The sequence below is a fragment of the Plecotus auritus genome (genome assembly GCF_963455305.1).
Source record: "Plecotus auritus genome assembly, chromosome: 10".
In the NCBI taxonomy this organism is placed as follows: domain Eukaryota; kingdom Metazoa; phylum Chordata; class Mammalia; order Chiroptera; family Vespertilionidae; genus Plecotus; species Plecotus auritus.
In genome coordinates, this window is record NC_137785.1 from 12191780 (window position 1) to 12213626 (window position 21847).

At 51.4% G+C, this 21847-nt stretch overlaps 1 protein-coding gene across 3 annotated transcripts in view; it reads right to left on the reverse strand.

The window, feature by feature from the left end:
* Positions 1 to 21847, reverse strand: part of GRIN2D (glutamate ionotropic receptor NMDA type subunit 2D) — a 44459-nt gene that overhangs the window by 12649 nt on the left and 9963 nt on the right. For all 3 annotated transcript variants that reach the window (XM_080645085.1, XM_080645084.1, XM_080645086.1), the window contains 7 exons: positions 17242 to 17356; positions 16816 to 17027; positions 16083 to 16251; positions 15440 to 15593; positions 12202 to 12327; positions 11771 to 12000; positions 9582 to 9742 (listed from right to left, as the gene is read on the reverse strand). In XM_080645085.1, coding sequence (XP_080501211.1) covers positions 9582 to 9742; positions 11771 to 12000; positions 12202 to 12327; positions 15440 to 15593; positions 16083 to 16251; positions 16816 to 17027; positions 17242 to 17356 — 1167 coding nt within the window. The remainder of the gene's footprint in view (positions 1 to 9581; positions 9743 to 11770; positions 12001 to 12201; positions 12328 to 15439; positions 15594 to 16082; positions 16252 to 16815; positions 17028 to 17241; positions 17357 to 21847) is intronic.

Here is a 21847-nt window from a genome sequence, read left to right on the forward strand (position 1 = left end):
GAGGCAACCAATTGATGTGTCTCTCTCACCCCTATCTCTCTCCCCCTCCCTCCATCCCTTTCATACTCTAAAAATCAATGGGGAAAAAATATCCTCGGGTGAGGATTAACAACAACAACAAAATAGAACTAAAAATTAGGAAAAAAATGTAAAAAAGAATACTGGAGAGAGAAATAGGATGCAGCAGAAGCAAGAAATCTGCAGAGGCGACAGCACGACACACAGGGGTACCCCTTGTGAATCCACGAGGCTTCTGGGTCTCTCACTGCCCAGGAGGCAACGTATTGGAGAGGCTGAGACGCTGGGCTGGGAGTCGGATGGCCGATGATCAAGTCCCAGCTCTGCCACCCAGCAGCTATGGGGATCGTGCTGTGCCTTGGTTTCCCCATCTATAAAATGGGAATAATAATATTCACCTATGAATACAGGTTGAATTGTGTCCTTCAACATTCATATATATATATTTAAATATATGTTTATTGATGTCAGAGAGGAAGGATAGAGGGAGAGAGCGATAGAAATGATGAGAGAGAATCATGGATCGGCTGCCTCCTGCACGCCTGGGCATGTGCCCTGACCGGGAATCGAACCCAAATCGTGACTTCCTGGTTCATAGGTTGATGCTCAACCCCTGAGCCACGCCAGCTGGGCTACATTCATATATTGAAGTCCTACCCCCGTGCCTCCAAATGTGACTCAAGTTGAATGAGGTCATTGGGGTGGGCCCTCATCCAATAGGCCTGGCAGAAGTCGGGACATAGAGACACACACGGATGGGAGACGTTGTGAGGACACGGGGAGGACAGTCACCTACAGGCCACAGAGAGAAGCCAGAAAACACATCGCCCCCTCACAGCCTCCGAAGGAGCCAGGAGGACGTGTAGCCTCCACACGGTGAGACAAGGCATTTCTGTTGCAGTAGCCCTAGCAAACAAGTAATGAACTTACGTGAGTGTTGTTAGGTAGCAAATGCTGTTGTAAATTTAAAAGGTTTGGGAATGATACAAGCCTTGGCAAGGATCCGGGACGAGCGGCACTTTCCCGCACGGCTGATGAGGGGACATGGGTACGACCGTTTGGGAAAATGCTCGGCAGGATCTTTCTTTTTTTTTTTTTTAATATATTTTATTGATTTTCTACAGCGAGGAAGGAAGAGGGATAGAGAGTCAGAAACATGGATGAGAGAGAAACATCGATCAGCTGCCTCCCGCACACCCCCTACTGGGTATGTGCTCGCAACCAAGGTACATGCCCTTGACCGGAATCGAACCTGGGACCCATGAGTCCACAGGCTGATGCTCTATCCACTGAACCAAACCGGTCAGGGCGCTCGGCAGGATCTTTTGAAGCTAAGCGTCCATCGCCCTGTGACCCAGTGGTTCCACCCGTGGGGATTTACCCAAGAAAAAGGCACATGTACGTCCTCCAAAGACTTGTACAAAAATGTTTGTAGTAGAATATTCATCATGGCCAAGCACTGGAGACAACCCCAAAACCCACCAACAGTAGAATGGGAGAATTCTGTGCCCAGTGGGATACAGCCACAGACAAACAACCTGGTAGTAACGTGGGCAAAACAAGCCGGACACAGCCCTAACCGGTTTGGCTCAGTGGATAGAGCGTCGGTCTGCGGACTGAAGGGTCCCAGGTTCAATCCCGGTCAAGGGCATGTACCCTGGTTGCAGGCACATCCTCAGTAGGGGGTGTGCAGAAGGCAGCTGATCAATGTTTCTCTCTCATCGATGTTTCTAACTCTCTATCCCTCTCTCTTCCTCTCTGTAAAAAATCAATCAATAGAATATATTTAAAAACAAAAACAAGCCAGACACAAAGGCTGCTGTACACACTGTTGGACTCTGTTTGTGGGATCAATATTCAAATCCAGGCAAAACCAGTTTACAGTGAGACTCTATGGTGACTGGAGGCCCAGAGGGGAGCTTTCTGGGGACTTTGACATCTTCCATGCCTTAATCTACGTGGCCCCATGGAGGTATGGTGCGTGTATAGACAATGAGTTTCACACTTCAGATTTGTGTGTTATATCTCAATAAGAAAAGATAAGATATGCCCTGGCCAGTGTGGCTCAGTTGGTTGAACATCAGGCCATGCACCGAGAGGTCGCCGATTCAATTCCCAGCTGGGGCACATGGTCAGGGCACATGCCAGGATTATGGGCTCGATCTCTCTCCCTCCCCCTTCCTCTCTCTCTCTCTCTCAAATCAATAAAAACATATTTTAAAAGAAAGATCTATATATAAAAGCCTAAGTGACCAGCCGACCGTTCAACCGGTAGCTATGATGCGCACTGACCACCAGGGAGCAGACGCTCAATGCAGGAGCTGCAGTGACTTGGCAGCTGCGGTTCTAGGGTGATGCACCCAGAACCAGAGAGGAGGGAGCCTGATTCCAGGGTGCGTCACCCGAGAACCGCCCTCTCGCAATCCGGGACCCCTTGGGGGATGTCAGAGAGCTGGTTTCAGCCCGATCCCCACAGGCCAGGCCAAGGGACCCCACAAATCTGTGCACTGGGCCTCTAGTAAAATATAAAAAGACTCTGATGAAGTCTCAAGCTATTTTTACTCAGTAAGGGCTGGGGTTGGAGCTGACATTTGGATGGAAAAAAAATAGTACAGGGATTCCCCAGTTCTCTGAACTCAAGGATGGTATAGATTTGAATTCCTTTTTTTTTTTTTTTTTTTTTTTAGACAGGGTTGGTCTCCTTTGCTGGTCAGAGTTACCTGCTCTCCCAAAGTCAGGAACCAAGTAGATTCGGGATGTGGGATTCCCCCTCCTACACACCAGTCTGAATTCTCACTCTCTGAAAGTAAGGACACAATGGACCGGGGAAGTGAGGGCTGCCTGCAGAAGTAAAAGAGGAAGTTCCCCTTGCCTCCTGGGGATGGGACGGGAAGGCACTTTGTGCCGTGAAGTAGGCGTGGGTGGGCGGAGCCTAGGAGAGCCGGCCTGCTTTGCCCGCAGAGAGGGAGAGGATCTGGAAATCCCAGGGGCCTTCCTGGAGGGAGGGCTGAAGAGGACCGAACGGAAGAAGGGGGAGAGGGGAGAGATGAGTCAGCTGGATGGCTGGGGAGGAATCTGGGGGTGAGTAAGGAAGTGGAAAAGTCCAGGGAGAGGGGCGGGGTGTGTGGCCAGAGCTCTTTTACGTTTTATGTTCATTATGAAACTTTTTGCACTTGCTTTATTTTTAAATATATTTTTACTGCCCTAACCGGCTTGACTCAGTGGACAGAGCGTTTGCCTGCGGACGGAAGGGTCCCAGGTTTGATTCCAGCCAAGCGCATGTACCTTGGTTGCGGGCACATCCCCAGTAGGGGGCATGCAGGAGGCAGCTGATGGATGTTTCTCTTTAATTGATGTTTCTAGCTCTCTATCCCTCTCCCTTCCTCTCTGTAAAAAATAAATAAAATATATTAATATATATGTACATATATATTACTGATTTCAGAGAGGAAGGGAGAGGGAGAGATAGAAACATCAATGACTGAGAGAGAATCATTGATCAGCTGCCTCCTGAACGCCCCACACTGGGGATGGAGCCCGAAACCCAGGCATGTGCGCTGATGGGGAATCAAACCATGACCTCCTGGTTCATAGGTTGACGCTCAACCACTGAGCCATGCCGGCTGAGCGAAACTTTTTGCATTTGGATGCTGTACACCTGGGCTGCCCCTTAGGTAGCTACACGCCACTGTGGCTGCTCCGAACACCTGAACCGTGGTAAGCCTGAACTGAGACGTGTGTGTAAAACGCAGGCCGGACTGCAAAGATTTCCTGTGGGGAAAATACGTCAGAGGTCTCAACTATTTTTTTCCTGATTACATGTCACAATAATATTTCGAATAACCGGGTTAAGTGAAAATATATGATTCAAACTCATTCCCTCTGTTTCTCTTTATGCCTTTTCTGTGGCTACTAACTAATGTAGACCCACAAGCAGCTGGTGCTGCACATCTACCGGTCAGTGCCGCGCCGGAGCCCTTCCCATCCCAGTCTCCATGCAGCACGCAGCGCAGGCCTGGCGTCAGCGGGCTGTTGTGGGGATGCAGGGAGGGGTGCATCCTGGTTAAGAGGCTCTGGAGCTGGGCGGACACACTGGGGCCAGTGAGATGGTTCAGAAAGGGAATTAAATCCGGCAAAAAGGAGCTTGAAGCCAGGGTGACCCTGGAAAGGCCAGGCATCTGCAGAATTCTTTGCGGCGGGGGAGGGTGGGGAGGGGAAGGGGTGGAGCCAATGTTTTTTAGATCCTAAGGTCAGGGAAACTCAGATGACACCTGGGGGTCAGGCAAGCAAAGGAAGGGATGGAGATGGGGAAGAAGGGGAAGAAGTACAAGTAAGAGAAAGAGGAGGAGGGGGAAAGGATATGGGGGGAAAAGCCTGGCTGGTGTGGCTCAGTGGTTGAGCATCAACCCATGAACCAAGACTCCCCTGGTTCTATTCCCTGACAGGGCACATGCCCAGGTTTCGGGATCACCAGTAGGCAGCCAATGGATGTTTCTCTTCCCATCGATGTTTCTCTCTTTCACTCTCCCTTCTTCTCTCTCTAAAAATCAATGAAAACATTAAAAAAAGAAAGAAAGAAAAAGGAAGAAGAAGATAGAGGAAGGGAAGGGAAATAGCAAAAGAAGTAAAAAGACACTGTTGGGAGTGACAGCCACTAGCCAGATGTCGCTATGGAGCCCTTGGAATGTGGTCGGTCCCAATGAGATATGCTCTGAGTAGAACATAAACTCAAAAATACAAAAAGAGAAAGAAAAAAAGGGAAACATTTCCATTAATGTTTACATTATATATAGAAATGGTACCATATTGGAGATTCTGGGGTTAAGTAAAACGCATACTTAAAATTAATATTGCCCGCCAAAACCGGTTTGGCTCAGTGGGTAGAGCGTCAGCCTGCGGGCTGAAAGATCCCAGGTTCGATTCCGGTCAAGGGCACATAACTTGGTTGCGGGCACATCCCCAGTAGGAGGTGTGCAAGAGGCAGCTGATTGATGTTTCTAACTCTCTATCCCTCTTCCTTCCTCTCTGTAAAAAATCAATAAAATATATTAAAAAAATTAATATTGCCTGTTTCTTTTACTGTGGATCCTAGAAAAATTTTAATTAAATCTGTAGTTCCCCAGTTCTGCTCTAGAAAAAAAATGCCGGAGGAAATGCATCGAACCATCAGCAATGAATCAATAAGGGGTGGGGGAGGGGAGAAATCTTTCACCTTCTTATTTTTACCAATAAGCAAATGTTGGGTGTCATCCAGACGGGGAGGGGGCCGGAGGGGGGTGGTGCGCTGAGGGGCCACGGGGCTTAGCCGCTGGAGGCTCGCAGGGCACCTTGGAGAACCCGCAGGGAGCAGGGAAGTGGCAGCCCAAGAACCACGTGACCGGGTCTCAGCCTGACCGCCGCTGATTGGCCCTCGTATGGACACCTGACTCCCAGCTCGACCAATCGGATTCTCACTAGCGGGATGTGAAACTGAACACAGGCGTGCATCAGCTCAGATTGGACCTTGGAACTAAAAGGCTGCATGGAAACTGGGGTCCATATAGGATTCGTGGGCTCGGCGGAAGCCAGGAGCCGATATGTGCAGAGAGACGGAGATGAGAGCAAGCGGCCGCGGAGAGGAAGAGACGGAGAAGAGAAGCAGGGACCTTGGCTTCTGAGGTTCCTTGCTCCAGGGCCATGTGGTGACCCAGTGGGATTGTAGACCCCATATTACGGAGGGGAAAATGAAGGCTCAGGGACTGAATTAACTTACCCCACAGCAAGTAAGGGGTTACCTCCCATTCCAACCCAGGACCATCTGGTTTTAAAACCAATGCTGTTAAGCACCCCAGGAAACTGTTAGGAACTCACTGGCTATGGGAGGGACACCAGAATCCTGGCATTATACGGAAAGATATGGAAACTGGTCCCTAGAGAGAAGGAGGAATTGGAAACTGGTCCCTAGAGAGAAGGAGGAATCAATGCACAATTTAAAAACAACTATTTTGCCCCCGGCCAGTGTTGCTCAGTGGATAGAGCATCGGCCTGTGGACTGAAGGGTCCCAGGTTCAATTCCCATCAAGGGCATGTACCTCGGTTGTAGGCTCCTCCCCGGCCAGGGCCCTGGTCGGGGCGTGTGCAGGAGGCAACCCATCGATGTGTCTCTCTCACATGGATGTTTCTCTGTCTTTCCCTCTCCCTTCCACTCTCTCCCTAAAATCCATGGGAAAATATCCTCAGGTGAGGATTAACCAAAAAACAAACAAACAAACAAATAAATAAAATCAACAACTATTTTTCCTGTTCTGTGCTGTGGCCTAACACCCCTGCTCACGATTCTCCAAACTCGATATGCAGTCTAGGCCTGCAGCAAGGCAGTGCTGCTGTGGGACCCATGTTTTTGAGAACTCTTCTCTTCACCTCCCCCTGCCAGAGTCCCAGGGGCCAAGGGGTTGTGCCCACCCGGAATCGCTAGGAAACTGTGGTAGGTAGGATAATAGCCCCCCCAAAGATATCCACACCCTAACGCCCAGACCTTGTGAATGTGTTACGTTACATTTCGAAGGAGGATGCAGATGTGATTAAATTAGGGGTCTTAGGATGCAGAGACGAGCCTGGATTATGCAGGTGGGCCCGATAGAATCTCAGGGTCCTTATAAGAGGGTGGGGAAAGGTCAGTCAGAGTAGGGGAGTCAATGACCCAGGGCCCCGAGCCAAGGAAGGCAGGCTGCCTTTGAGGAGCTGGAAAAGGCAAGAGAACAGATCTGGGTAGGAAGACAAGGCGTCAGGTTCTGCCGTGGAACTCTGAGAATCCTAAATTGGAACTTACTAGCCTTTCTGCTTGTTAAGGTATATTTGTCAAGGCAGGAGGATCCAACAAGTTGGACGGTTTGCTAGCTTGATTTATAAAGTTTAAATAGTATGTGAGCCTGCGTGTGTCCTCTCGGGCCGGCCCTGCCAGGGTTAGCAGGGGGCCTGCCCAACGTCGTGTTAAAGAAGAAAAGCCTGTAACAAAACCAGCGCGTGCTAACGGCGCTTCAGGGGAGAGGGCCAAGGAGCAAGTGGCAATCCCCCAAGGGGTGGAAGTTGGGCAGAGAAAACAGTAGTCACAGGAGATGAGAGAGAAAATGAGGCGATGGTAAGAGAGTGCTGACGTTCACGGTATCAGAAAGGGGAGCCTTGCAGGGAAAGCAAAGAGATGGGAGACAAGGGACCATGTGACCCCCCTCCCCCCGAAATTGCAAGAGAGGACAAGATGCCAGCGAGAAGCTGCTGGGTGGCAAAATACAAATTGCATGAGGGCCTGACCCTGGCTGATGGCTTGGCTACCATAATCTCTATGTACAACCTCTTTCTTTGCCATTTTCCGCAACAGAGGCAGGAAGGCTAACGTCATTTGCCAGCCTCCCTTGCAGCTAGGAGAAGGCATCTGATGAATTCTGAGAAATAGCCAGAAGTCCCTGCGAAAAGCATACTTTTCCCAATAAAAAGGTGAAATCTTGCCAGGAGAAACATCCTCCACTCTTTTACTCTTCCTCCTCCTTCTTGCCTGGAACCAAGATATGCTTCAGAGAGGCAGCAGCCATATTGTGATCACGAGGCAACCAAAATGAGCACGAAGGTCTGTCTCCCCGGTTGACGTAACGAAGTTTGGATTGTTGATGGTATCTCTGAGCTATCACACAAGCCCTGGGCTTCTTGTGAGAGATAAACACACACACACACACACACACACACACACACACACACACACAAAACAAAACACCACAAAACAAAACAAAACAAAACACCTCTGTCTGTTTAAGGATTCCTAACAGATCCAAGAAATTTAACTATTTTGTTGACTACCATTATCCAGTGCAGAACTGTGCCTGGTAATCTTAAATATTTTTAAAATGAATGAATGGCTTTCACATTCATTCAAAGCCTAGCTTTACTTTCTTTTCTTTTTTTTTAAATATTTTATTGATTTCAGAGAGGAAGGGAGAGGGATAGAGAGATAGAAACATCAACGATGAGAGAGAATCATCGACCTGTTGCCTCCTGCACACCCCTCCCTGGGGATGGGGCACGTGCCTGACTGGGAATCGAACTGTGACCTCCTGGTTCATAGGTGGACGCTCAACGACGGAGCCACACCGGCCGGGCTTCACTTTCTGCAACTAGTGCTAAGAGACGCTGCTGTATCCTTACGCAAACCCATTCCTTTTACAGAAACCAAACTGATCGGGTTTCTTATCTTGCAGCCCAACAATTCTAATCAAAACAGGAGTCAACAGGATCTGGTTAGGAGTGGCTCCTGGAGGGTGAGCAGAGGATGGGCCTTGGGGAAAGGAGCTCTAAAGCAGCGGTCGCCAACGGGTGGTCCGTGAGGTCCGAAAGGTTGGCGACCGCTGCTCTAAAGGACATGATAGCTGGTCCCACTGGTCCCACTGATGCCCCCCTCCATCCATTCTCCACATGGCAGCCAGAAGGGGGATTTACAGACAAATCAAATCACACCTCTCTTCTACTCAAAGTCCCCCTCCCCATGGCTTCTCACTGCCCCTTGAATAAAACACAACCATGACCTCTGACTCAGGAGTCACACCCCACATCTTCCTCTCATCTACCCTCTGACCTCAGCTCTCCATAATTCAGCCATGTTAGCCTTTTACTGATCCTCCAATAAGCCAATGCCACTCCCGGCTCAGCCCCTTAAAACACCCTGTCCCCTCTACCTGCAAGGCTCGCCTTCATAAGTCCACCTGGCTAGCACCCTCACTTAGTCACCTCCTCCGAGAGGCCCACCCTGAACACTCTGGTGAATATATCCCAGCTCAGTCATGCTCTAGGTTACCATGACTTTCTAAAATAATCTTGCTGGTTTTTCTGCTTGCATATTTATAGTTCATTTCCTACTTCTAGACCCTAAGCTCCCAGAGGGCAGAACTGTGGTCTAATTGTCCACTGCCTGGTGTAGAATAGGGGCTAAGAAAGCAAATGCATGCTGAGTGACTAAATAAAGGAGGGACAGGGAGAGAGTGACTGTGCTCAGCTTGGACTGTACTCTGGGGCCAGAACTTAACGTTATCCCTATTTTTGGGGAAACTGATATTAAAATAAATTTTAAAAAATAATAATACAAATATTCATTCCCGTGAGTTTAGTTCTGATGATGATGATGATGATGATGATGGTAGCAGCAAACACCTACAGCACGCCAGGCACTGCTCTGTTTTGCATGGATTAGCTAACAATAATAACAAAATAATACGTTAACTAGTAATAATAACTATAGTAGCTCTTATAACAGCCTTATGAGGTAGGTCCTCCCGTTATGCCCATTTTACAGGGGAGGAAACTGAGGCTCAGAGAGGTTGAGTGACTTGCCCAAGGACATACAGCCAAGAAGAGACAAATCCAGGATTTGAATTGGATCCCTACTATGTCTGGGAGTTCACTCCCACTCTCAGTGACCTCTGCCCTCCAAGCTGACCCACCCGGCATTGACCTCTAATGCCAATAAATCACCCCTCACCATCTCTGAGCATCCGCAGGGCGCCCGGCCCACCCCGCCCCCTCCCGCTCCAGTCTGCGCTGACCCTGCCTTGAGATGCGTGAGCGCTTCCTCCACGCGGGGCTGGTTGTAGCGCACCATGTAGCTGTGCATGTCGGGGTAGTTGCTGCGGATGTTCTTCTCCGTGGACCCATTGGGCACCGTCCCAAACTTCAGGGGCGGGTACTGCTCCTGGGGCCGCTGGAACTAGGGCAGAATGGAGAGTTACTAGGGCGCCCCCTTGGGGCCATCGGGGTAAGGATGTACTCCACCCAGATGTCCATTCCAGCTAGGGGACACCCCAGTGCAAAAGTGTTCCTCAAACTTGCTCACAGTGGCCTATAGTAGGAAACACTACTGCCCACCCACAGATATCTATACATTTGCAGGTATATACCTATACCTATACCTATACCTATACCTATACCTATACCTATACCTATACCTATTCATATACCTATATCTATTCATATACCTATACCTATACCTATACCTATCCCTATACCTATCCCTATACCTATACCTATTCATATACCTATACCTATACCTATACCTATACCTATACCTATACCTATACCTATACCTATACCTATACCTATTCATATACCTATACCTATACCTATACCTATACCTATACCTATCCCTATTCATATACCTATACCTATACCTATACCTATACCTATACCTATACCTATACCTATTCATATACCTATACCTATTCATATACCTATACCTATACCTATACCTATACCTATACCCATCTATATATATAAAAGCCAAAGCGACTGGAACGCCAGAACAACCAGAATGACGGGTTGCTATGACACACACTGACCACCAGGGGGCAGATGCTCAACACAGGAGCTTCCCCCTGGTGGTCAGTGGCTCTCACAGCCAACCTCCCGCAGCTGGCCAACCTCCCCTGACCCCTCCCTGTGGCTGGCCAACCTCCCATGGTCCCTCTCTCTGGCTGGCAGGTCCCAGCCTGCAGGCCCCCTCCGGCAGCTGGCAGGAAGGCAGGCCCCAGCCGGCAGCTGGAAGGCCCCAATCGGCCCTGATCGCTGGCCAGGCCTAGGGACCCCACCTGTGCATGAATTACATATACACCTAATCAGTAATATTAAAATACTTACATCCAGCATGGCCTGGTCGTGGTCCAGTCAAAAAAGACACTGGCTACAGAGTTTCAAGGGTCCCAGAGGGCCCTGATATGCCAGGCATTAACCCTTAACTTGCTGGGTCCCTGGGGCAGGGGCAGGCACGGGGGAGGAGGGGAGCCGGGGCAGTTGTTATTTACCAATCTCCTCAGAAATAGTTCACTGTTTTTTGGGTTGTTGTTGTTGTTTTTTTTTTAATATATTTTATTGATTTTTTACAGAGAGGAAGGGAGAGGGACAGAGAGTTAGAAACATCAATGAGAGAGAAACATCGATCAGCTGCCTCCTGCACGCCCCCTACTGGGGATGTGCCCGCAACCAAGGTACATGCCCTTGACCGGAATCGAACCTGGGACCCTTGAGTCTGCAGGCTGACGCTCTATCCACTGAGCCAAACCGGTCAGGGCTAGTTCACTGTTTTAACAACAGACGTAGCCAGACAGGTGTGTGCTGGCTCAATGTCGAGTGTGTATGTGACTAGACAAACGTTTCCTAAAGCCATACTCATGCTTATTTCATAAGATGCAGTCAAACGTATTTTCTATTCTATTCAATTGCATTAAATAAATTGCTTGTGGCCATCCATTGAATGGATTTTTCAACCTTCTAAGAGGTCCTGATGTGGCAAGTACAGAAGGGCCATGGAAAGAGGGGACAGGCTTGTATTATTATTTTTTAAGTGACCCCCGATGAGGCAAGTACAGAAATCGAGAGTCAGCATTTAGAGCAATTTAATTTTGCATGTCTCCATTTTAAATTTTACTTTTCTAGTAATTCATTTCGATTGTATTTCATAAAAGCATGGGTCTCCACTGGATTAGAAATTTCAAGAATCAGTTCTTCATCACAGTTTGAGAGGAATGATGGTCTACTACCCCATGTGGCACTGCTGCCCCGTGAACATTTGGCAACACTCTTCCCCCTGGAATACTTAAATAGTTCATTGTGGGCTCCAGGACTCTTCCATTCTGGAACTCTTTCTGGGAGGAGACCCCCAGGAATCCTCCTCTGCCCACCCACGTGACAAGGCCTGTGACCTCCAACCCCAGCCAAGTCCCCCCTCCCCAAACACACACACCTTTCGGTCACTGAGCCCAGACACGGTGTCCACGTACTCCTCCTGGATCATGAAGGCGGCCAGGTTAGCTGTGTAGCTGGCGAGGAAGATGACGGCGAAGAAGGCCCACACCAGCACCATGATTTTGCTGGTAGTACCCCGGGGGTTCTCCACAGGCACTGAGTTATTGAACACCAGGGCCCAGAGCAGCCAGATGGATTTTCCAATGGTGAAGGTAGAGCCACCAGGGCCTGCAGGGGACCAGGAGGGGGGACATGGACCCCAAATTCCTTCTGCTCAATGAGGGAGCAGAAAGAACTACAATTCCCAGTGGCCCCTGAGGCCTCTGCCACCTCAAGGAGCCATAGCTCTACCCCAATGCCTGCTGGGAAATGTAGTTCTCTCTGTGGTCCAGGTGCTCTGAGGTAGGGTGATGGAGGAAGGGGACTCACGCTTGCCGGTAGCCAGGCTGCGGTTGTAACCGACAGGACTGAGGTACTCGAAGATGAAAACAGTGACAGCGACCACGGTGAGGCACATGACGAACATCATCACCCACACGGCCGGGCTGTAGGGCTCTGGGGACAAGGGGGTGTGTGGTCATGGTTCAGCCAAGCAAAAGATTGGGGAACCACAGACATGTGACCAAGGTCCAGCCCAGATCTGACCCTGTCCTACCCTGTCCTCTTCCCAAGTTTCCCATGTCAGGAACAGCCTCGCTGTCCACACAGGCCCCTGAGAGCCAGTCTCTCTCAAAGACAGCCATCTCAACCATTCCTGTGGTCCCGAGCACCAAATAGAAACTGTCTTCTAAATACGATTCCTGAGCTCCAACCCGAGTCTCCATCTCCCCTGGCCACCCCCTCCCCCCCCGCCAGGCCATTCATGCCCCACACCCTGGCACCAATTCCCAGGTTCCCCATCCTGGGAGTCCCACCATCCATTCGGTCACAAACCAACCCCCTGTTTACATCCTCTCTCTCTCCCGTTCTCTCCCTCCCCAGCCACAGCCTATCAGTCCCCAGCCCCATCCTCCTGTCCCCACTCCTGGATCAGGCCTTGCCCCCTCTCCTGGACCATCTCCCCAGTCTCTCCCTTCAAGCCTGCCCCCCCTTTCCATGGCCCTTGAGGCTCTTTCTACATTGAGAGGTTACCTGACCTCTCCCCAGCTCACAGTCCTCCGTGGCTCCCTAGCACCCCAGGACAAAGCCCCACTCTCAGCCTTGCTCCCGCCCTCCTCTCCAGCCAGATCACTCAAGAACCCATTGCTTTACCCACCCAGACCTCACAGTTAGCCACACCTTCTCTGCCCCAGTCTCCACAGCTCCCCTCCAGAGGTGCCATCCCGATGTGTCCATCAGACAGACTCGAGTTCCTGTGCCCCCTCCTCACGCGGCCTCTGGAGTTCACTGACAATAAGCCCTTCCCCTGAGATGAGTACTGGCTGCTCTGATCTCCCTGGGCCAAGTGCAAGCGGCCAGGACTGCCCCTGTCACCGCAGAGTCACCACCCTGGACTGTCCCTGCAGCATCTGGGGACATGCCTGTCATCTCCACTGGGCAGCGTGGTGGGTCATGCCTATGACCCTGTCACTCCCCTGCTGAAAGCGGGGCCCGCGCGGTGCATCTCCAGATGCCCTGCAGAGACCTCGGTGCCAAGACGAAGCCACAAGAGACATCGCTGGGGAAAGTACCAAAAACAAAACACAAAGGAAGCTGTCCCTCTCCCAGCGCCTCCCCCGCCAGGAGCTTTGCTCAGACTCAGACAGCGAGCGGGAAATGACAAGACTTTTCCTTCTATTTCCCCAAGCGGAGTAAATGAGCTCTCTATCCTGTTCCAATCCAGCTCAAAGCCCAACTCACCGGGGTGTCAGCTTCCTCTCACCTCTCACTGCCTCCTTGTCTCACCCTCGCTGCCATCTTTCTCCCACCGCCTGCGGTTGAAACCCTTGCCATTTCAGTAAGAGGAACACCCAGTCTTCCTACCAAGGCCCATCGGCCACCCCCCTCACTCGCTCCGTGCCTACAGTCACACAGGCCCCCCGCTATTTCACAAATACTCCGTGCACATCGCCCCCTTTGTCCTTGCTGTTCCCTCTGCCTACAATGCTTTTCCAGGCAGATCTACACAGGACCGAGTTGCCTCCGTAAAGGGGCCTGCCTGCCCAACCACCGCAGCACCAATACTATTCCTTTCCTTCCCTCCCTGACCCCCAACTGAATTTCTTGTAGTGTTGGTCACCATCTTAATTGATTTTGTCCCTGGATCCCTTTAAGAATTTATTTTGGCCCTAACCGGTTTGGCTCAGTGGATAGAGCGTCGGCCTGCGGACTGAAAGGTCCCAGGTTCGATTCCGGTCAAGGGCATGTACCTTGGTTGCGGGCACATCCCCAGTAGGAGGTGTGCAGGAGGCGGCTGATCGATGTTTCTCTCTCATCGATGTTTCTAACTCTCTATCCCTCTCCCTTCCTCTCTGTAAAAAAATCAATAAAATATATTTTTTTTTAAAAAAGAATTTATTTTGTCTCCCCCAGGAGGCCAAGAGCTCTTAGAGGGTGGGGATTTGTGTGCAGCTCAGAGCTTGGCACACACTAGGTGCTCAAAAAACACTGTCTGGTGGGTGAATTGAGCACCAACCCTGTGCTGGTACCATGCTAATCTCTTCCTCATCTCATATGTATATACTGGGGAGACTTGGATTTTGTGGGGCCTGAAGCTCATACAATTTGGAGGGTTCTCGGTAAGAAAAAAGAATACAGCCTGGCCCTAACCGGTTTGGCTCAGTGGATAGAGCATCGGCCTGCAGACTCAAGGGTCCCAGGTTCAATTCCGGTCAAGGGCATGTACCTTGGTTGCGGGCACATACCCAGTAGCGAGTGTGCAGGAGGCAGCTGATCGATGTTTCTTTCTCATCGATGTTTCTAACTCTCTATCCCTCTCCCTTCCTCTCTGTAAAAAATCAATAAAACATATTAAAAAAAAAAAAAAAAAGCCAAAACCGGTTTGGCTCAGTGGATAGAGCGTCGGCCTGCGGACTGAAAGGTCCCAGGTTCGATTCCGGTCAAGGGCATGTACCTTGGTTGTGGGCACATCCCCGGTAGGAGGTGTGCAGGAGGCGGCTGGTCGATGTTTCTCTCTCATCGATGTTTCTAACTCTCTATCCCTCTCCCTTCCTCTCTGTAAAATATCAATAAAAAAAAAAAAAAAAAAAAAAAAAAAAGAATACAGCCTGGCCAGCGTGGCTCACTGGTTGAACAACGACCTACGAACCAGGAGGTCATGGTTTGATTCCCCGTCAGGCCACATGCCCGAGTTGTGGGCTCCATCCCCAGTGGGGGGCATGCAGGAGGCAGCCAATCAATGATTTCCTCTCATCATTGATGTTTCTCTCTCTCCCTCTTCCTTCCTCTCTGAAATCAATAAAAAAATATTTTTGAAAAATACAGAATCATGACTACAAAACCAGGCCCAGGGCCTTGAAGAGGCTGTGTGAGAGAAGGCTCCCGAAGCTGCTTAGCTTCGTAATCAAAATGCTTCTGGTAGTGGGAATGACTTCTCCCATATTGCAGATTAGGAAGCTGAGGCTCAGAAGTGAAGCCACTTGACCACGGAGTCCCCGCGAGTATCGGCAGTACCAGATGGGACCGGGCACACAGCTGCCCCAGCCTGGCGCCCGGGGCCCCGGCTCACCGAGGAAGGCCGAGGGGGACACGGTGCCGTTGCTGCGCGCCACCATCACGCTGATGCCCGTCTCCACGAAGGGGACGGAGAAGTCCACGATCTCGGAGCGCTCCTCGTTTATGGTGAGGGAGCCGATGGCCATGTCCGCGCGCTGGTAGAACACCTGGGGTGAGGGCGAGGAGGGGGTGAGGGCGCCCGGCTGGCTCGGGCAGATAGACGCGGGAGGCAGACAATACGGGCCCCAGGAGGAGACCAGTGACAGCGCAAGAGAGAGGTTGGGAGGGTGGGTGGGTGGGGGAGGGGGACGCAGAGTGGGGCAGGGACGGTGGAGGTGAGGGCCTGGGAACAGGAGTGGGAAGAGGTGACTCTGACCGCACCCTGCTCCTGCAGCTAAATTTTGGGCTCCATCCTCCAGGCCCCGCCCCTTCTAGGAGGTCCACCTTTCCAAGCCCCGCCCCCGCCCCAAGGTACCTTCTCTTGGCCCCGCCCCCGCCAAGGAGGGTCCTTCTGGTGGCTCCGCCCCTTCAAATCCGGGCGTTCCCTTGGTTTAGTCAAGTCCCTCAGCCCCAGAGTTCGCCCCCCGGTGGCCCCGCCCCCTCGGGCCCCCTCCTTGCTCCCGTCCTGGCACCCCGGCCCGGTGCATGCGCCTCACCTCCCCGATCATGCCGTTCCAGACGCCGTCGATCTTCTTCCCGTGCTTGCCGTTAGTGACCAGGTAGAGGTCGTAGCTGAAGCCGATGGTCTGCGCCAGCCGCTTCAGGATGTCGATGCAGAAGCCCTTGCAACACCGCTTTTCCGGGCGGGGGGCGTCCGGCGGAGGGCTGCGGGGAACAGCAGGCTTGGGGACACTGGGGACGCTCGTCGTAACGGAGTGAGGGACAAGCAGCAGCTAAAACTAAGGTTAGCGCTCTCTGGGTAAACTGAGGCTCAAAGGAGTTATGGGACTTGTCCAAGGTCACCAAGCTGGAGGGCGGTGAGGGTCCTGGGTCCCAAGGAAGGAGGGGCTGGGTCAGGACCACTGGGCTTCAAGGGAGGAGGACTTTTTGTTGTTGTTAATCCTCGGATCTGAGGATACTTTCCCATTTATATTTCCATTTATTTTCTGTTAATCCTCACCCGAGGATATTTTCCCTTTGATTTTATGGAGAGTGGGAGAGGGAAGGAAAGAGAGAGAAACATCGATGTAAGAGAAACACATCGATTGGTTGCCTCCTGCACGCGCCATGACCAGAGCCAGGGATGGAGCCTGCAACCCAGATACGTGCCCTTGATCGGAATCGAACCCGAGACCTTTCAGTCCACGGGTGACGCTCTAACCACTGAGCAAAAACGGGCAGGGCAGGAGGAAGATATTGAAGCTGGAACTCCTGGGCCCCGGCTGTCACCTGTGGGTGCGGTTGAGCTGGCTCCGGCAGGGTACAGAGTCTCGGATGCAAGTGCCGCTGATGGGGTCGGCGGGCTCCACAATGACAAAGGGCCTCTCCTCCAGCGTGGCCACCGTGAGGTGCTGCGTGTCATCTACTGGCTGCAGGAAGCGACCGTAGCGGGACCACAGCGGGTACTTGAGGCGCAGAGTCTGCTGCTCCCAGCTGCCCACCTTGGCCGAGAGATGGGGATTCAGGCTTCCCGGGGGAGGGGGGGGTTTTCCCAGAATGTCCTGGCCTTCGTGGCCCAGGCTCCCAGCTCCTTCTCACTCAGATCCAGGAGTCTGGGCCCCATCTCCCTCCTCCCCGTAGGTCTGGGCTCCCAGTTCTTCCCCCGGACCCAGCAGTCCAGGCCTCTCCCAACCTGAGGTCAGGGTGGGAACTCACCACCTCCCAGGTCCTGTCCCTGGTGAGGGAGATGACCACCAGGGAGGGGTTCACCAGGAAGCCATCCTCATTGAAGGAGTAATCCCGGTTGTCCCAGGTAATATTCATGAAGTACCTGCCCGGGAGAAAGGGAGGGGACCTGTGGCACCTGGACTGGACCGTGGTGGCTAAAAACAGAAGAAGGCCCCTTTCTAACTGACCAGCCCCAGCTCCCACGTGGAATCTCCTCCAAGATGTTGAAAACTCCCATAAGCCTCTTTTCTGCCGGGTACTCTCCCCTGGCTGCCCAGCGCTCACACACAAGGTCCTAGGCAGGTGTCCTCAAACTATGGCCCGCAGGCCACATGCGGCCCACCGAGGACATTTATCCAGCCCGCCGGGTGCCGCTGCCTGTCCTGCTTAGCAGCCGACTCATCCCGGGCCTGCAGTGCACATAGGAATTTGTTCATAGTTTTTTTAAAAAGCTATAGTCCGGCCCTCCAACTGTCTGAGGGACAGTGAACTGGCCCCCTGTTTAAAAAGTTTGAGGACCCCTGTCCTAGAGCCTCAGCCTGAGTTTGGGGCGGTGGAGACCCTGAGTGCTCCGGCCCCTGCCATCTCTGATTGCTTCCCATCCTCAAACTCTTTCGCCCAGCCGGTGTGGCTCAGTGGTTGAGCGTTGACCTATGAACCAGGAGGTCACGGTTCAATTCCCGGTCAGGGCACATGCCCCGGTTTCAGGCTCCAACCCCAGTTTGGGGCATGCAGGAGGCAGCCGATCAATGATTCTCTCTCATCATTGATGTTTCTATCTCTCCCTCTCCCTTCCTCTCTGAAATCAATAAAAAAATATATTGTAAAAAAACAACTATTTCTACCCCAAACCCACTTTGCGTTCCACTAACACTGAGTGTCCCCAAATATGTCAAGCGGTTTCCTGTCTCTAGGCCTTCGCAAGTGCTGTGCTCTCTGCGTGGAAAACATTTATTCTGTCCCTTCTCATCCTGACCAATCCTTTTGTCTTCAAGACCCAGCTCAAATGTCCTTCCTCTGGGAAGAAGCCCCCGAGGGTCTCTGGACCCCACATATCTTTTTTTAAAAAAATATTTTTATTGATTTCAGAGAGGATGGGAGAGGGAGAGAGAGAGAGAGAGATAGAAACATCAATGATGAGAGGGAATCATTGATTGGCTGCCTCCTGCACACCCCACACTGGGGATCGAACCCGCAACCCAGGCCAGAATTGAACCCGGGACCCTTCAGTCTGCAGGCTGATGCTCTATCCACTGAGCCAATCCAGCTAGGGCATGGACCCCACATATCTTCACTATGCAATGACACCCTGCACTCTGTAGGCCTGTCACATTGCCCCGGTCACTGGGCCAGATCATCAGCTGGCCCTCTTCCCCCTGCCCAGGCCATCGGTCCTCAGCCCCATCCTTCCTGCCCCTGGGATCTCTCTGTCCCATCCCCTCCTCTCCATCCTCATAGCCATCCTGAGGCCCTGCCCCAGCCTCTTGTCTGGCCTCCAGCCTCCAATCTCACTCCTTCAGTCTGTTCCCCACTCTGCCCCAAAGGGGTCTTCTTATGCCCAAAATCGACTCCATCTCTCCCTCGCTCATAACCCACCCATGGCTCCCTAGTGCCCCAGGTCCAAGACTCCCAATGTCCAAGACTCAACCTGGTGTTCAGGGTCCTTGTGGCCCCATCTACCTCCACAGCCTCATCAGCCCCAAACCCTAATTCTCCTGCCTTCATCTCACTGAGCTCTTGTGTGCCACCAAGCTGCCCAAGTTTTTCTCCCCTCTGGGCCTTTGCCCAGGGCTGTTCCCCTGCCTGGAATACTCTCTCTCTTCCCAACTGCTTTTAGAATCAAACCCAAACCCCTTAACCTGGCCAAACATCTTTAAAGGAGCTGAGCCGATTGTGCTTCTCCGTTCCTTAATCATAGCCCTCCACCCATTAAGCTCCAGCCACACTGGCCTTTTTTTCTCTCTCATTTTAAAATTTAAAAAATTTTTAATTTTTTTTCTTTTTCACGCTGGCCTTCTTTTAGTCTTGCAAGCAGGCAATTCCAGCCCCAGGGCCTTTGCACCTGCTGTGTCCCCTCCCTTCTTTTCACTCAGATCTGCCAGTAGTTGGCTCCTTCTCTTTATTTTTTATTATTTCATTTTTGTTAACCCTCATCCGAAGATAGTTTTCCATTGATTTTTAGAGAGGGCGGAAGGGAGGGGGAGAGACAGAGAGAGAAACATCGATGTGAGAGAGACACGGTGATTGGCTGCCTCCTGCACGTGACGTGCCTCCTGACCCAGGCCTACAACCTAGGTATGTGCCCTTGACTGGAATCGAACCCAGGACCCCTCAGTCCTCGGGTGGACGCTCTATCCGCTGAGCCAAACCGGCTAGGGCAGTGGTCGGCAAACTGCGGCTCGCGAGCCGCGGTTTGCCGCTCTGTTGACTAATGAGTTTGCTGACCACTGGGCTAGGGCTCTTTATTTTTCTTTATCTCCATATTTCTCCTACTCAGAAAGACCTTTCCTGATGACCTCACCTAACCTAGCACCCTAGACTTTTTTTTTTTTTTAATATATTTTATTGATTTGTTACAGAGAGGAAGGAAGAGGGATAGAGAGTTAGAAACATTGACGGGAGAGAAACATCGATCAGCTGCCTCTTGCACACCTCCTACTGGGGATGTGCCCGCAACCAAGGTACATGCCCTTGACCGGAATCGAACCTGGGACCCTTCAGTCCACAGGCCGATGCTCTATCCACTGAGCCAAACCAGTCAGGGCGCACCCTAGACTTTTGTTATCACATCCCACTGGTTTGATTTTCATCTGAGGAGCTATCACCTGCTGGTGTTTTCTTCTTCCTTTTCTCTGTTGTCCCCTCTGAGGCGGTAAGCTCTGTGACAGCAGGGGCCTTGTTCAGCTCCACATACCCTGTATAACCTTGTGCCTAAAGCAGTGCGTGGCACATAGTAGACTATGTAAAGGGCTTTTCAGTGAATGAATGAATGAATGAATGAATGAGTGAGTGAGTGAGCAATTCATCCTTCAGGTCTCAGCTCACATGTCTCCTCCTCCCGGAAACCTCCCTGTCTCCACAGGCTGAGCCACGACTTGTGTAGCCTAGTTTGGAAGGCTGATTTGGGCCAATGGAATTCCCCTCTTGGGAGGACATGAGCTGTAACGTTTGGAGGGATGGGTGGTGGACAGGATGAGAGAAATTATGAGTTTGGGGAGGAAGCAGAGTCCTGGGTAAGTGGTCGTAAGAAAGGGACTGGACAGCCTTCGGGAATGGCAAGCTAGGGAATGTGGGGGCGGCGGGGGGAGGGGGGTGTCTTGGCCTCAATTCCTGACACCTGGGTTTCTGTGCGAGTTTATCTTTCCGATAAACCCCCCTTTCCCTGAGGAAATCTGAATGAGACTCTGCTTCTAGCAACCAAAAATGTCCTGGCAGAGACAGTCCTCGCCTCGGTGCTCCCCGGATGCCCATTTAACCTCCATTACTGCAAGCATCCCGCTGTGTTGTCATTATCCCATCCGTGTCTGCCTCCCCTACAGGACCCTGCGTTCTTTGAAGAGAAGCCCATGGTTTTTTTCATCTGTGTTCCCAGCGCCCAGCATGAGCCCTAGTTCCTAGCAGGCTGAACTCAGTAAGTATTTATGAACGAGGGATGTTTTTCTCACCCTCTTGTCCCCCTGGATCCTGATTCTCAACTCACCGGTTCTCAATTCGCCTCCCCTAGGCTTTCTTGCTCACTCATCGCCTCTTCCTAAGCTCATTGCAGGATATAGGCCTCTTCCTCCGCTGTTCTGTCCCCCAGCCTATCAATTTCCCCTCTCAAAAAGCTCCCTGTGGTGGAGGTGCTGTTTTCCACCACCCCGTTCTCCTGTTTTAAAATAATAGTGTGTACGCTGGGCGCACAGCTACCCAGCTGGCATCGGCATTCCCCAATCTTCTTTGCAGCTAGCCCAGGGCACAGCACGTGCAGGAGCCACATTCAAAACATCTAACAACCAGTAAGGCACAGGCATTAGCCAATCAGAATCCAGATCTAAGCAATGGGCATGCACGTGTCTGTAAACAGCCAATAAGCCAGCGCTGGCCACGTGACTTGACGACGTTCTCACCAATGGGGAGTTAGACCTGTCCCTTCCACCTTACTCGTCCAAAAGGAAATGGCTTGCTCTCCACTTCCTCTCTTTCCCCCTTCTCAGGACCTGCAATTCAGATTTGCCCACGACCCAGCTTTGACTGTGAGGAAAGGAGATGGCAGAGCAACAAGGTGGGAGGGGCCTGGGTCCCTGAATGGTCACATGGAGCAATGGGGTCTCCTGATAACCTGGACCCCAAATCTCTGGATTGTTAAGTGATAGAGGAACAAATTTCTTTCTTGTTTGGGGCATTGATTGTTGAGTCTGTTTGTTACTTCAGTTCAGCTTGTACTCTAACTAGGGTATTTCCTAAGATGCTATCAAGAAGATGTATCATTATTTCTATGTAGCATAAAGGAAGAAGCTCTTCCAGTTAAGCCATGATAAGATCAATTTTAAGACACGTCTTGATTTCAAAGACATTAAACTGTGAACAAATGTGCATCTTAAAATGATGAAAT